This window comes from Anopheles arabiensis, chromosome 2, assembly GCF_016920715.1.
Source record: "Anopheles arabiensis isolate DONGOLA chromosome 2, AaraD3, whole genome shotgun sequence".
NCBI classification, from domain to species: Eukaryota; Metazoa; Arthropoda; class Insecta; order Diptera; family Culicidae; genus Anopheles; species Anopheles arabiensis.
In genome coordinates this window covers 62,427,083-62,441,876 of record NC_053517.1, presented here as the reverse complement: position 1 = coordinate 62,441,876, position 14,794 = coordinate 62,427,083, and the positions used below count along the sequence as shown (strand labels likewise).

The 14,794-nt window shown below is 44.7% G+C and overlaps 2 protein-coding genes across 2 annotated transcripts; both read right to left on the bottom strand.

The window, feature by feature from the left end:
- Positions 1–5,295: 5,295 nt before the first annotated feature.
- LOC120895934 (uncharacterized protein K02A2.6-like) lies at positions 5,296–13,989 on the bottom strand. The gene is made up of 2 exons (XM_040299672.1): positions 9,290–13,989; positions 5,296–9,099 (listed from the first exon to the last, which is right to left on the bottom strand). The coding sequence occupies exon 2, from the start codon at positions 9,084–9,086 to the stop codon at positions 7,857–7,859; it is 1,230 nt and encodes a 409-aa protein (XP_040155606.1). The 5' UTR covers positions 9,087–9,099; positions 9,290–13,989; the 3' UTR covers positions 5,296–7,856.
- Positions 5,588–7,587, bottom strand: LOC120893313 (uncharacterized protein K02A2.6-like). The gene is made up of 3 exons (XM_040295121.1): positions 7,396–7,587; positions 7,001–7,131; positions 5,588–6,950 (listed from the first exon to the last, which is right to left on the bottom strand). The coding sequence occupies exons 1-3, from the start codon at positions 7,585–7,587 to the stop codon at positions 5,588–5,590; spliced, it is 1,686 nt and encodes a 561-aa protein (XP_040151055.1).
- Positions 13,990–14,794: the final 805 nt, after the last annotated feature.

Below are 14,794 nucleotides of genomic sequence, written 5' to 3'. Positions count from 1 at the left end.
TCGTTGAAATTATCTCAGGCCATTTGGAATAAGCATCGAACACTAGTAGAAAATACAAGCCATCTATTGGTCCAGCGAAGTCCATGTGGACTCTTTGCCATGGAGCGCTGCACTTAGGCCAGGGTATTGGAGCGTTATGAGGCTGAGTTTTCGCGGCAGAAGCACACGCTTTGCAAGATTTGACCATTTCAGCTATATCTGAATCAATCAGGGGTCAATAAACATAACTCCTAGCTATTGCCTTCATTCTTTCGATTCCGGGGTGCACATTATGCATCAGTTTCAACACCCGACTACGTAGACATGCAGGAACAATTACGCGTTCACCAAAAACTATACAGTTGTCGATCATTGAAAGGCCCTCACGCCTTGCGAAAAAACATTTCATCTCAGGACTTTTCACTTCCTTTTTTGGCCAACCATTCTGAATGAAGTTTAATAACGATCGAAGCACCGGATCTTTCTGAGTTTCTCTCATTATGTCGCAAAAAGCCAGATGTAAAGCATTTGTAGCACTCTGCAAAATAGCTGCTGTATCATTTTCTAGCTCAATGCTTGTATTAACATAATCTTTCTCTGGTTTTTCATGCTTGTTGATCAAACGCGAGAAAACATCGGCATTCCCGAATTTATCTGTTTCCACATTCTCTATATCAAAGTCATACAAGAGCAGAGTTAGTGCAAATCTTTGCAATCTATTGGCCATGTAAATGGGAATTCCTTTTTTCGATCCGAAAATCCGTAGAAGTGGTTGGTGATCAGTTTGCAAGCGGAAATGTCTACCAAAAAGTATGCGATGGAATTTAGTAACAGCATACACGACGGCTAAACCTTCGCGATCTGGTTGGCTGTACCTCTGTTCAGTTGCTGTCAGAGCACGCGATGCATGTTGTACTACCTTAACACTCCCATCTGGCAACCTATGGGATATTGTAGCACCAATTCCGATGGACGATGCATCTGCTGAAACAATTATTTCCAATCGCGGATCATAATGCATAAGTAGAAGATCAGACGACAATATATTTTTAAATTGTAGAAAGGCATGCTGACACTTCTGGGTCCAGCAAAAAACATTCCACTCTTTAAGCAAATCATCTAGGGGCTGCCTTAACATTCGCATGTTCCGCACAAACTTGCCATAATAATTGATCGCTCCCAGGAAAGATCTCACTCCTGAGACGTCAGTTGGAGGTTGAAGTTTTGTGATGGCCAAGATTTTATCTGGGTCTGGCCGCAACCCTGTTCCATCAAGCAAATGACCTAAATATTTTATTTGGGACTTATGGAAACTACATTTCTCAGCCCGAATGGTAAAACCATACTCCTGAAGTCTAACCAGGACAGCTTGAAGGTTCTTTGAATGGTCTGCGTTGTCTTTGCCTCCAACCACAATGTCGTCTAAATACGCAGCAACTCCTTCAAGTCCAGCCAACATGGTATCCATCAACTGCTGGAATGCTCCTGGTGCAGCTTTGATACCCGGCGGTAGCCTGTTATACCTATATAGGCCTCGATGCGTGTTCACCGTCAGCAATTCACGACACTTCTCATCAATCTCAACTTGGAGGAAAGCATCGGACAAGTCGATCTGACTAAATACGCAACAACTTTGCAGGTAATGGGTATTGGTGAGCCATCAATGCATTATTTAAACCGGTGGAATAATCCCCACAGATACGGATACATCCATTTGCCTTACGCACAACCACAATCGGCGCGGCCCATTCGGAATATTCTACGTGTGTGACGATACCTTCTCTTTCCAATCGTTGAAGTTCATCATCAACCGCTTGCAACATAGAATACGCCACTGGCCTTTTAGGGCGAAAAACCGGAATGGCTCCTTCCTTCAACACTAGCTGCACCTGTGTCTTCATGCATTTTCCCAGACCATCAGCAAACAACGCAGGATATGCCTCTTTCAGCTTCTCAGCATCCGTTACTGCATTCGCAATGCGCCGGCAGATTGATGACAATGGCACATCCCAAAGACCAAAAATGTCCATCAAATCCGCACCTAACAGCAACAAATCAGCTTCTGCGACGTGTATAACACACTGGTGGCACTGGTCTACAATCTTGGCTTCACATATAAAATTGCCTAAAAGCTTTAAGGGGTCTCCGGATGCCGTTTTAGCCTTTACCTTTGTAGGCTTTAATGGAGGTCTTCCTATGCGGATCCACTCCTCATGCGAAATAATACTGATATCGGCACCGGTATCCACCATCATCCGGACAGACAGACCATTTAGCAAAACATTCACGCTATTGCGGTTCATACACCTTAGGCTGTTAATGCAAACAGTACTAACACGCTTGCGATTTCGATTCTTATACCATCGACCTGCACTGGCACAGAAACCTTGTATATGACCGAATTTATGGCAGCGATTACATTTACGGTCCTTGTTGGTGCATTTGTTAGCGTGATGCCCTTCTCCGCATAACCAACATTTAATAAAATTTCTTTGTTTCTGACCATGAGGATTAAAATCGTTAGCTTTTACCTTGCCTTCATTGGATTTACGGTGATATGAATCTACACCTCCGGATTTAATTGCCAACACCCTTTCACTAGCTTCAGTCGCTATCATCGCACTATCTGCCTTAACGCGTACCAAAAGTTGGCATTCATTTGCAAGCTGCTCTAAAGTTGCACTATTTTTCTCCTCTATCAGCGATAAAAGCTTCAAACGTAAATCGCGATCACTCTCATCCTTTAAACCGCATACCATAACAAGGCACTTAAACTGATCTTCTGTCATCGAAGTATATTCAGCATCAACACACGCTCTATTCACACGACACGTGAATGCAAGTAAATCCTCCGAGCGTTGCTTTGTTATGGTAAGGCATTTGTATCGCTTACTCAGGATCGATTCTATTTTGCCAAATAATGCTTTTAGCTTCAACACAGCATCGGCAAAGGAGAGATCACGAGGAGGACGAGGCAAAATAAAGTTGCAGAAACGGTTATGCTCAACAACGCCAAGCAGACGAACGCGAGCTGCATCTTCCAACCGGGAAGCATCATGCTCGAACAGGTCTTCGTAACGGGCGTACCACGCCTCGAATGTAATACCCGCATCCGCATCGTACTGGAACTCATTAATATTGCTTGCAAGTGCATCTAAAATCAACTCAGGATTAGTAGGTTTGGTGAGTACCTGTTGATCTGGCTGCTGCTGCGAAAATGTTGCAGGATGCGATTGCTGCTGCTGTTGTTGTAGTAGTTGGCCCACCAATTTCATATGTTGTTCCATTTGTTTCTGCTGCATTTCCATCTGCTGCTGCAACAAATACAAAACGGTATTAAAATCATTCGCGGTGTCTGTCGTAGCTGCTTGGGTTGGAGCCGCTTGCTGCGATGGCGGGTGCTGCATAAAAGTTGCCGGAAAGTTTGCGCCATTTTGCGAGAGACGTCGTTCTTCCATCGTATGGTCTTCGGGGCTCAGCATTCTCCTCTTTTTCCGATGAATTTTGACGAATGAAATTACCGGTTATCGTTGGGATCGTTTTGTTCTCGTCGCCACTTTTGTGTTCTTTAGTACTATTACTTATTTATTAACACATTAAAATACAAATTATGACAAACACTATGACACGTTAAAAGGGTGGTCTGCTCTGTCCGGACGGCCAACGATCTCTCTTCGTAGAACGATCTGTCGATCGTGTCCTGCACCGCACACACACCTCTACAAGCACAGTACAACTGTCATTGCGAGCTGTCTTGGTACAGCGGTACAGGCACAGGGTGGTTGCCAACAGTTTGCTCATATAAAACTTCCGAAAATATAAAGAATAAGATCCAAAGTAGCCAAATTAGATCCACAAACGAGCACACGATTGAAAATTTGTTTGTACAAATTTGATAGAAATTTGTGAACCGGGAAAACTCCAAAAATTTCGAGAAAAACCGGGAAAAAACCGGGAATTTAAAATCCTGATTCGAGTGGCCACCTTGCTGTGGCAGCTTACGGCAGTGTAACTCAAGACGTGAAATTATGCAAAAAAGTGGTATAAAATAACTCAAACCACAATTATGATACAATGATATCATCGTGTTATTCATATACAAGGTTTCACGTCATTTCATAAAGTATTTTTCAAATTATCAAATAAAATGTGAATAGCTCTACATTTTTCGGACGATTTGCTGTCAGCCAATAAATCGGCAGGTTTTGTGATTAAGAGAACAAGAATAATAAACCAGTGAAACTATTTTTTTATGGTTTTATGGTTGCAAAATTAACTAAATTAAATTCTAACCTGTTTAGAATTTGATAATACTAGTAAAAATGGCCGGGTTACAGGGCTATGCAACGTTTATTGGTGGGCATATAAAAATTGCACTTCAATCAACCATTTTGTTTTTAGATCCGTTGTAAAATATTTCTGTGTGTGCTTATATTATTAAAAACATACATTGCAGTATATAGAATAATGATTGACAATTAGAGACAACTCAGACCTAATAGCGCTGCAAAATTTACTCTCCAATTTTCACCAATGGTGCGTCTGTAATCATCTAAAACTTTACACATAAAAGTGTCGTGTCATTGCTTTTACGCGCGCTCAAGAATGTGCCACACATCTGTAAAATGGATGGTTATGCGATCGAACATACCGACCACATTAAGGTCCTTGGAGTCATACTTGATTCAAAGTTGAATTTTGAACGGCATATAAATGAAGAGATTTCCAGGTGTAGTCAACTGCTGGGGTTCCTAATCCGTATGGCAAAATAATTCAAAGACCCAGTTTGTGTTAAGTCGCTATACTGCAGTATTGTTCGTCCTGTAATGGAATACGCGTCGGAGGTTTAGAAGCCAGCAACCCTACGACAAGCTGAGAGACTTAAGTTTGTCCAGCGAAGACTCTCGCGCTTCGCGATCCGCCATCTACCTTGGTCGCCAACTCCCACCATATAATTCGAGGCTCTTGCTTCTCGGTCTCCAACCATTCTCCGTTCGTCGCCGCATAGCGCAACAACAATTCGTGACTGTCCTGCTAACGAACAATATCGACTGCCCATCCTTACTCGGATACCTGAATTTGTATGCGCCCACCACCTCCCTATGTTCTCGGCAATTACTCTCCATGACTCGACGGCGAGTCCTGTTGGCAGTGTTGTAGCAATACCTCGCTAATACGGGGGTGAATCCGTAGCCTCTAGAACAGCGGTCGGCAAAGTCCGGCTCGCGAAAGGATTTGCCTGATTTTGAAAGATGGCAAGAAACGATTCGTACACAAATTACTGAAGATCTTCTAGTATACCATATTAAACCATCGTACTTTTTCAACTTTTTATTAAAGATACTGAACGGTCCATCATTTCATAATTTTTATGGTTTGCAACTTATTACTTATTTATTTTACAAATTAAATATTACATAAAATAGACGCGTTTACAAGACACGCACTGTACAAGATAAAACGGGACGAGCACGCGCTACGTCCGTCCGGGTCGGCGGATAAAAGATGAACAGACCGATCCCGAGCCCTTCATTCCCGAACTTAGTCGAGCAGCGCCGACAGGGTTGAGTAGCGGTGCTGCGCTCAGTTTTCCCAACACCTCCCCCTTTTAATTCAGCCGGTACGCGCTGAACCTACGAGGCAGTCTTCTACTCCTAGAAGAACGTCGTGGTAGTCGTGCCTGCTGGTGGTTGACGTCCTCGACACCCAAGGATGGATGTGCTGCTTCCCGAAACACAGGGGCTGCCGGAGATGATGCTGAGACATCCGGCTGCGATGTGGGCACAGGCGCTGATGGCTCGGACAAGGGAGTGGAGCTTTGTTCCGTGGGCAAACCCCACTCCTCTAACAGGATCTGTAGCGGCAGATTATCTTCATCCCGCTCTCCTTGTTTCCTAGAGACTGTAGTACGACGACGGAGCTGATTCACGTGGCGCCGAAGCCTCCGTTGCTCCGTTGTGATGACTTCGTACATTACGGTGCCGATGCTGCGGATGATCTCCCCTGCAATCCAACTCCATGAATTGCCGCGAAATGTTTTGGCGTAAACCAAATCTCCAGGACGCCATTTGGGGAAACCGCTATTCGCTGAAGACTCCCGTGATGGTGAGGGCCGCAGCAGATGATGAACCGTCCGCGTCGCCCGGTTGAACATGACTTCGGCAGGCGTGCGTTGGTCCAACATTGGATTCGGGGTGGAACGGTATGTTTGCAGGAACAGATCCAAAGCCTCCTCAAGCGATGCCTTCTCGATTCGAATTTTCTTCAAGGCCCGCTTGAAGGTATCCACGAACCGCTCGGCCTGGCCGTTCGATTGGGGATGGAACGGTGCAGTCGTGATGTGTTCAATGCCGTTAGCGTCGCAGAACTCCTTGAAGACTTCACTGGTAAACTGAGTCCCGTTGTCGCTGACCAGTGTGACTGGTGGTCCGAATCTGGCAAATATTCCTCTCAAAAGAATGATTGTGGAATGTGAGGTTATACTTGCAGTTTTCACGATTTCGGGCCACTTCGTGAAGGCGTCAACTGTGATCAAGAAGTATGCACCATCGATTGGTCCGGCGTAGTCGATGTGCACTTGCTGCCAGGGAGCTGATGGTTTTGGCCAGGGTGCTGGTGCAGACATACGTGGAGACTTTGCTGCGGCCTGGCAAGCATCGCAAGTAGCGACGCAGCCAGTGATGTCGTCGTCCAATGATGGCCAGTAGACGAAACTGCTCGCTATCGCCTTCATCCGCTGTATGCCTGGATGTCCCTGGTGGAGCTGCTTCAGGCACCTCGTCTGCAAAGCCGCGGGGATGACTACCCTCTCCCCGAACAAAATGCAGTTCCCAACGGTTGTTAAGGCGTCGTTCCGGCTGTAAAAGCGTGCCAGATCCTTGCCGAATGTGACGTTCCTTGGCCAACCGTCCGTGACGTACCGATATACGTTACGAAGTAAGACATCGTTGCATGTAGCCTTTTCAACTTCTCTAAAACGAATCGGAAAAGTGTTTAGTGATTTTATGGCTACAGAACTTACAGCTTCCTCAAGCTCATATCATCGATCATATATTTTGAGTCCGGCTTAGCATGCTTGTCAATAAGCCGGGATAGTACGTCTGCGTTGCCGAATTTGTCCGTTGGTATGTACTCGATGTGGAAATCGTACAGCTGCAATGTTAGTGCGAATCCTTGGAGCCGATTCGCTGTGTAGACAGGGATTCCCTTTTTGGAGCCAAAGATTCGTAGCAGGGGTCGATGATCGGTTTGAAGCCAGAAATGTCTACCGTACAGCATTTTATGAAAACGCGTCACCGCAAAAATGATAGCCAATCCCTCGCGGTCTATTTGGCTATATGCTGCTTCGGCTTTTGTTAATGCACGGGACGCGTGTTGAACCACTTTTGTTGACCCGTCTTTAAATGTGTGACTTACTGTTGCACCCAGTCCGACGGAGGAGGCATCTGCGGCTACGATGATTTCAGCTCTAGGGTCATAGTGAGTTAAAAGCAGGTCAGATGTTAAAATACGTTTAAATTTGTTGAAGGCCTCCTCGCACTGCTTCGTCCAGAGGAACTGGTTACCGTCCTTTAGTAACTCGTCCAGGGGGTACCTCAAATCCCGCATCCTGGGAACAAATTTGCCATAATAATTTATAGCACCCAAAAATGAGCGAACCTCCTGTATGTTTGTTGGTGCTGGTAAATTATTAATCGCATTTATCTTTGTCGGGTTGGGTCTGCATCCATTACGATCGATTATATGGCCGAGGTATTCGATTTTCTGCATCTTAAATGCACATTTCTCGGCACGGATAGTGAATCAAAACTCCCTTATGCGTTGAAGCAGATTGGCCAAATTTGTATCGTGCTCTATTTCGGTTTTGCCCCCAACGACTACGTCGTCCATGTAACCTGACGTATCGTGCAGACCGGCGAGCATCGTGTCGATGATTTGTTGAAACCCGCGGGCGCGATTTTTATGCCGGGAGGCAAACGGTTATAATGGTAAAGTCCCCGATGCGTGTTTATCGTCAAGAGAGGTCTGTAACACTCCTCGATCTCGACTTGCGAAAAAGCGTCCGACAAATCTATTTTGCTGAAATATTGGCAGTGGGCTAATTTCGCAAAAATATCGTCTGGCAATGGTAGGGGATACTCGTGAGGCTGCAACGCATCGTTTAGCCCGGTCGAATAATCACCACATATTCGAACGTTACCATTGCTCTTACGAACGACGACGATTGGAGCGGCCCAGTCGGAGTAATCAACCGGCGTTATTATTTTAGCTTTTTCTAGCCGTTCGAGCTCACCGTCGACTACTGCCTGCATTGCATATGCAACTGGCCGTTTTGGACGGAAAACGGGTCGACTATTTTCTTTCAGCTGCAATCTGATTTGCGCTTTCGTGCAGAGCCCCGTGCCATTAAAAACTTCCGAAAAACTTTTCTGCAGATTCTGAGGGATATGCGTGTGAGTAGAAATTGTAGCACAAAACGTATTCATAGGAACTGATGCAAGCTCGAAAAGATCCACTAGATCTGCTCCTAATAAAAGAAGCTCACCCGGCGCCACGCGAATGATCGCTGGTTTTGTGACATTATTTATTGAAACTGTTGATGAAAATTCCCCCAAAAGCTTCAGTTCTTCGTTAGAGGCAGTTTTCGCATTTACTGAAGGCTTCACCAATGATGGTTGCCCTAATTTCCTCCATGCTGTTTCGTCTATGACGGTTATGTCAGACGCTGTATCCAACTGCAGGAGTATGACCGTTCCATTGATGGATACATTGACGAATTTGCGGTTTGTTTGTACGCTGCACATCCTAACGGTATTAGTAGAAAAAAATTGATTTCTTCCCCGGCGAATACCTTTTCGATTGCGACAGCGATTTTCCCGATGACCAGCCTTGTTGCATACTCGACACTTTTGTGTAGCTTGCGGACAATCTTTTAAACAATGCAGTTCACCGCACAGCCAACAAGGATTGGACGGCTTATCGTTTCCTGATCGGCCATCGTGATTTCCCCAGCGCGGGCGTGATTCCTTTGCGCGAAAATTCGGCTTGTTCTGCCGATCGCCATTTTGTATTGCATACACTTGCTCTCCCTTTTCGCCCACAATCATTGCATTGTCGAGTTTTAAATTTGCAATACGGTTGCACTCCGCCGAAAGCTGCTCGAGTGTTACATCAGCGCGCTCTTCTATGCGAGTGAGCAATTTGAGCCGAAAATCTTTATCCGTTTCCTCCTTTAACCCACACACAAAAATGAGACACTTAAGCTGCTCTTCGCTCATCCCTTTTAGCTGGAAATCGACACACGCTCGATTGACACGACCCGCGTACACCAGAAAATCTTCGGAACGGGATTTATTGAGCTGCATGCACTTATAACGCTTACTTAGTAGCGATTCAGCCTTGCCAAAAATTGATTTTAGCTTCTCGATTGTGGCTTCTAGCGTAAAATCACGAGGATAACGGGGTAAAATTAACGTACCTTTCGTGCTCGATTGCACCCAGCTTACGCATGAGCAGCTTCACCTTTGCGGAATCGTCAATCCGTGCAGCATCATTGATGAATAAATCCTCGTACCGTGAGTACCAGGCCTCGAACGTGATTCCGGCTTCGCCTCGAAGCGGAACTCGGTGATGTTACTGGCCAATGCATCAAGGATTTGCTCCGGGTTGGGTGGACCCGGCTGGAGCTGCTGCTGTGTGTGTGATGCTGTTACCGGTTGTGATACCGGCTGCTGCTGCTGCATTAATTTTGTCATCAACTGTTGCTGCATTTGCTGCATTTGCTGTTGCTGTTGCATTTGATGTTGCAAAAGTTGCATTAATTGGATCATTGAGGGCTCACCGTTTGCGCATGAATTCGACAGCGATGGCGGGTGCTGGGTTGTGGCTTGCGGGAACGATTGCGCTTGCTGGCTTGTCGCTGGCTGGAACGATGGCGCTTGCTGGCTTGTCGCTGGCTGGAACGATGGCGATTGCTGGCTTGTCGATGGTTGGACTCCCGTGGGCTGATCCATGGCAGGAGCGTTGGGCAGGAGGGGCTGACCATTTACCGGTTGCAGAAACACCGGTCCCGGAACCTCGAAAGTCTTCGCTGCTCTTCATCCATCTCGATGTCTTCCGGACTCGTGTCCTTTCGGCGCCGTTTACGCGTTGACGGAATTTTGCACACGTATTACTTTACACTTTTGTCACTACTAATGTCTTTCCTTTTTACTCGTCGCCACTTTTATGGTTTGCAACTTATTACTTATTTATTTTACAAATTAAATATTAAATTAAATATTAAATATAAAATAAAATAGACGCGTTTACAAGACACGCACTGTACAAGATAAAACGGGACGAGCACGTGGCGATAGGGTTGAGTAGCGGTGCTGCGCTCAGTTTTCCCAACAATAATACTTTAATTAAAAGTTGAAAAGAACGATTGTTCGAACTCGAGGTCAATATCCCCGTAGCTTTTGCATGAAAAAATATGCCATTTTCGACTGGCTGTAGAAAAAAACTAGAAAATATAATTTCTTTACATTTACATCTGTTCAAAGGGAATTATTTCAGATCACTTGCACAAATATGTTCAAAACTTTGCGAATTGCCTTTCGTCAGTTATTAGGAATTTTCACCATGGTGGACGAAGACATGTATGATTTAAGTTCTACCTTCGATTTTCATCAATTCCTCCTAAGTTTTCGCTACAAAATTGTTAGAGTAGAGTTTTTGCATCACGTTGGCGTAAAAAAATCGATGGGACACAGGTGACGGATGTTGGACCAGTTTGCGGACTATGGTGTTATATCGAAATTCTGTCGAAATTCACCTGAAATGATTGCATTGAGTTTTTGCGTAATTGTTTGCCACTGCGAAGCCAGTGGATGCGATTTCTAATTCCTGATCTGTTTCTTCATGTTTCCCAGGTCCAGCTAACGCAGTAATGTAGCCACTTGACCTGACCCTCTGTCTTTATTTCAGCTTCATTTGAAACCTAAAAAATGAACCAGGGCTTTCTTTCGATGCTTTGATTGTTGCCTAATAGTGCCAAGATGTTGGCAACCAAAATGCCAAAACGGGTATTACTTATTATATACGACGTCCACAAACTTCCGCACGGAGTCCATTTTGGACGCTACGGGGTGCCATTCTTTGATCGCGCACGCATTTGATTCACATTTTTGGCCATCATGGTTAGAGTTCGACTGATAGAGGTGTCCAATTTTGTCTGCTAACTAATGGGATACTACTACTCAAAGTACAATTAACGTTTTGTTAGTGCGGGTCAAGATAAACCCATGCAAAATCGACAATTGTTGTTTATTTTTTAATGTAACCGTTATGTAATATTAAAATTATTTTAATACCACAATAAGACTATCGGAATGAAGGTTTTGATTTTTGTATATTAATTTTTTTTATAGTAGGTATTATCAATTTTAAACCATTCTTGGATGACGCAATTATACGAAAACAGCAATAATACCAGTCGTATTGTTTGATATCATTAACCAATTATTTTGTTTCTAAAACTATTTAATGTAATAATTAAATCACAATAATAGAAAACCCGCTTCCTCCTGGCCCGCGGCTTTAGATCATTTACTAAGTTTGGCTCTTTGCCTCAAAAGTTTGCCGACCGCTGCTCTAGAAGGTTAACATAGGCTCTCCACCCCCTACCCTTACTCAATACGTTCCCGTCGTACAGATGTCCCTCAATTATTCAGATGTCCAGATATCCAGATGTACAGATGTCCAATGTCCCTCAATTATCCAAGCTTGGGTATAAGGGGAAACCTAACCCCTTGGGCTGATGGATTGCATGGCTAAATTAAGAGGAGGGTAGATGATTGATCTTCATGACTCTAGCTGGGAGCGTCTGTTCTCCATGTCAGGAGCGGCTTCCCCCGAGCGTATGTCTCTTCCCGAAGGGGTGCGCTGGCTTCTTCCGTCTTGGCTCGCTGCAGGACTCTAAAAAGCCAACGAGCGTAGGCCCTACGACGAGACTGGAGGTTAAGGGATAGGGATATAGGCCTTGCAAGCCACCCTCGTAAAATCATAAACGCAACGAACAGTCAATATGAAGACGCACCGTATCGGACCAATCGATTCATTCATTCCCACGCACCAAAAAAGGACTTACGGTTGGAAGCTCGGGACATGGAACTGCAAAACCCTCTCATCGGATGTGAAGACTCGAATTGCGTTCGATGAGGTCTGAGCCGCGGTTTCGAAATAGTAGCACTTCAGGAGGTATACTGGAAAGGCGTGACGGTGCACCAGTAGTAATTGCCGTAGCAACTGCACGATCTACCAGAGCGGTGGAGAGACGCGCGAGCTCGAAACTGCGTTCATGGTTTTGGGGGCGATGCAACAGTGAATGGTCAGGTGGCGACCGGTCAACGAACGGATGTGCAGGTTGAGAATTCGTGGCAGATTCTTCAAATAAATGTGCATTCATTATAAATGTGCATAGTTCGCCACTCCGGAGCACCTATGACGAAAACGAGACAATCTATACGCAGCTGGACAAGGAGTATGACCGCTGCCCAAAACATGACGTGAAGTTCGTCATTGGAGACCTAAACGCTCAGGTCGGACAGAAGGAGGCATATAAACCAACGATTGGAAGCTTCACCGTCTTCCAGCATGCACACCGCCTTACCCAAATAACTAAGATACCAAAAACGCTAACAATTTCCTGTACTAAAAATCCAGTTGCATCGAACAAAGCCAAAAAACTGTCAGTTTGGTGGGTTAAACCACACATTTACAGAATCGGTCACTTCAATGTTTGTTACAGTCAGTTTTTTATGCACGGGTAATTCATTTGCTCAACATGTATCACCCAAAAATGTGTTTAATTGTGGAAAGAAAGCAATAAAACTTGTGTGGCTTCATTTGTTGTTCATTTGTTGTGTTACACAACACATATGTTACACAACATATTTGTGTAAGATGTGAATGTTTGTTTACTTGCAAATGGACTCTTTCATTTCGCTGGTCAGTGCACAGTTTATCTTCTTCTATATATATAAAAATCTCGTGTCACGGTGTTTGTCGCGAGCAAACTCCGAAACGGCTGGATCATTTTCAACGAAACTTTGCACACACCTTATGGTGGTATGAGAATAGGTTTTAAGACTTAAAAATCGTTCAGATGTTACACTAAACTTAATTTAAAAAAGATTTTCTAACTTCCATACAAAGAGAAGGATTGTTGTTGTGTTGTATACAGCACTTTGACACTTGGTGTTAGGTTTCCTGGCGGTTTACACTCGATGATCGGATCCTGAGGGGATACGGGCACGATACAACAATCCGAAGTAACAAAGCAATAATGGAATATTTGTTTTTTTTTTTTGTTGAATAACTAAGTTTGTCGGGCCAGCTAGTATATTAATAATATTGCCGAAGTTATGCTGTGATGTAAGTGAATGAGTTAAAGTAATCGATGTGTTAAAATCATGTTCAGCATATTGACCTTAGCCCGCACTTGATCCATCTTTTTCTCGTCAACATGTTTCGAAAAGGAGGACCAAGCGTGGGCAAGGTCAATACATCTTATTAGAACTGACAGCTCCAATTGTTCTAAAATTTGGTGGGTTAACGACTGAATCGACCACCACTAACCGACGTGGGTTTGAAGTGGCTTTACAGTGGGTTAAGGCCGATTTGGTTATTTGGGTAGTTACACCTGGCGACACCCGAGGGGTGATTCAAAATCCCAAATCGACCACGTTCTGATTGACGGAAGGCACTTCTCGGATATTATCGACGTTAAAACGTATAGAGGCGCAAACGTCGACTCGAACCATTTCCTGGTCATGGTAAAGCTGTGCCAGAAAATCTCTGTGGTTAACAACCAACAGAGTCAGCCCACCCCAAGGCTCGGAGGAACGGTGGAACGAGCCATCAGCACTGCAGCCGAACACAATAGCCGGCATAGCGAATAAATGAACTCTTTTTAACAGTCGTTTAAAGTTCATTTTGGTTAAACCGAGTTCATTTGTTGTTCATTCATGTTAACACTTTGATCGCCGGCCTGACGTCACAGTTTTTGAGTGAGCACGTAGCGCATGGCAAGAGAGCGATGAGAGCGACAGTTTCTCGTGCAATTGTTATCACTCTTTTGTTTCATTGCGATAAGCGGCGTAGCACATGTCGTTCTCGTTCTCTCTTTCCTACCTCTTTCGTTCTCAAGAGAATCACTGAGCGTCAGATAGAGAGCTGAGCGGTGAACAAAGCCGTCATGCGATTTCATATGACGCGGCGCTTAAAGTGTTAAAATAAACGACCGTCAAAACAGTTAACGACTGCTGGTTAACGACTGCTAACGATATAGGCAAACACTGGGAAAAATTCGAGCGGTATAATTAAACGACTGTTAATTTGTATCGCATACGCTCTTGACAGTCGTTTGTTTAACGGTGGCATAGGACCAGTCGTTAAAATTAACAAATGAAACAAAGCACCATCCGAGAAGAATGCAGCGCTCGCCCGCATGCTACGTCCCGCTGTGCAATGCGACGGAAATCATGGCGTTCGGAGAATTTTCACATGCCTTCTTTTTCCCTCCAAAGGGTAAATTTGTCAAGCAGCTTGTCGAGCTACCCGTCCCTGGTTCCGCCTCATACCCCTCGCCTGAGCGCGCTGTCGAAGGTTTGGATGTGTTGGTGCGTCAGACGGCCAATCGCTGTCAGCCGTCGTCCGTGCTTTTTCCCTCCATAGCGCTATCTCTTTCTCGCGTGTGGTCAAAGCTCATGAGTTGCTGTGGCGCTTAAAAAAACCGTTAACAAAAATTGCGGCGATGAAGTTGCATTTTCAC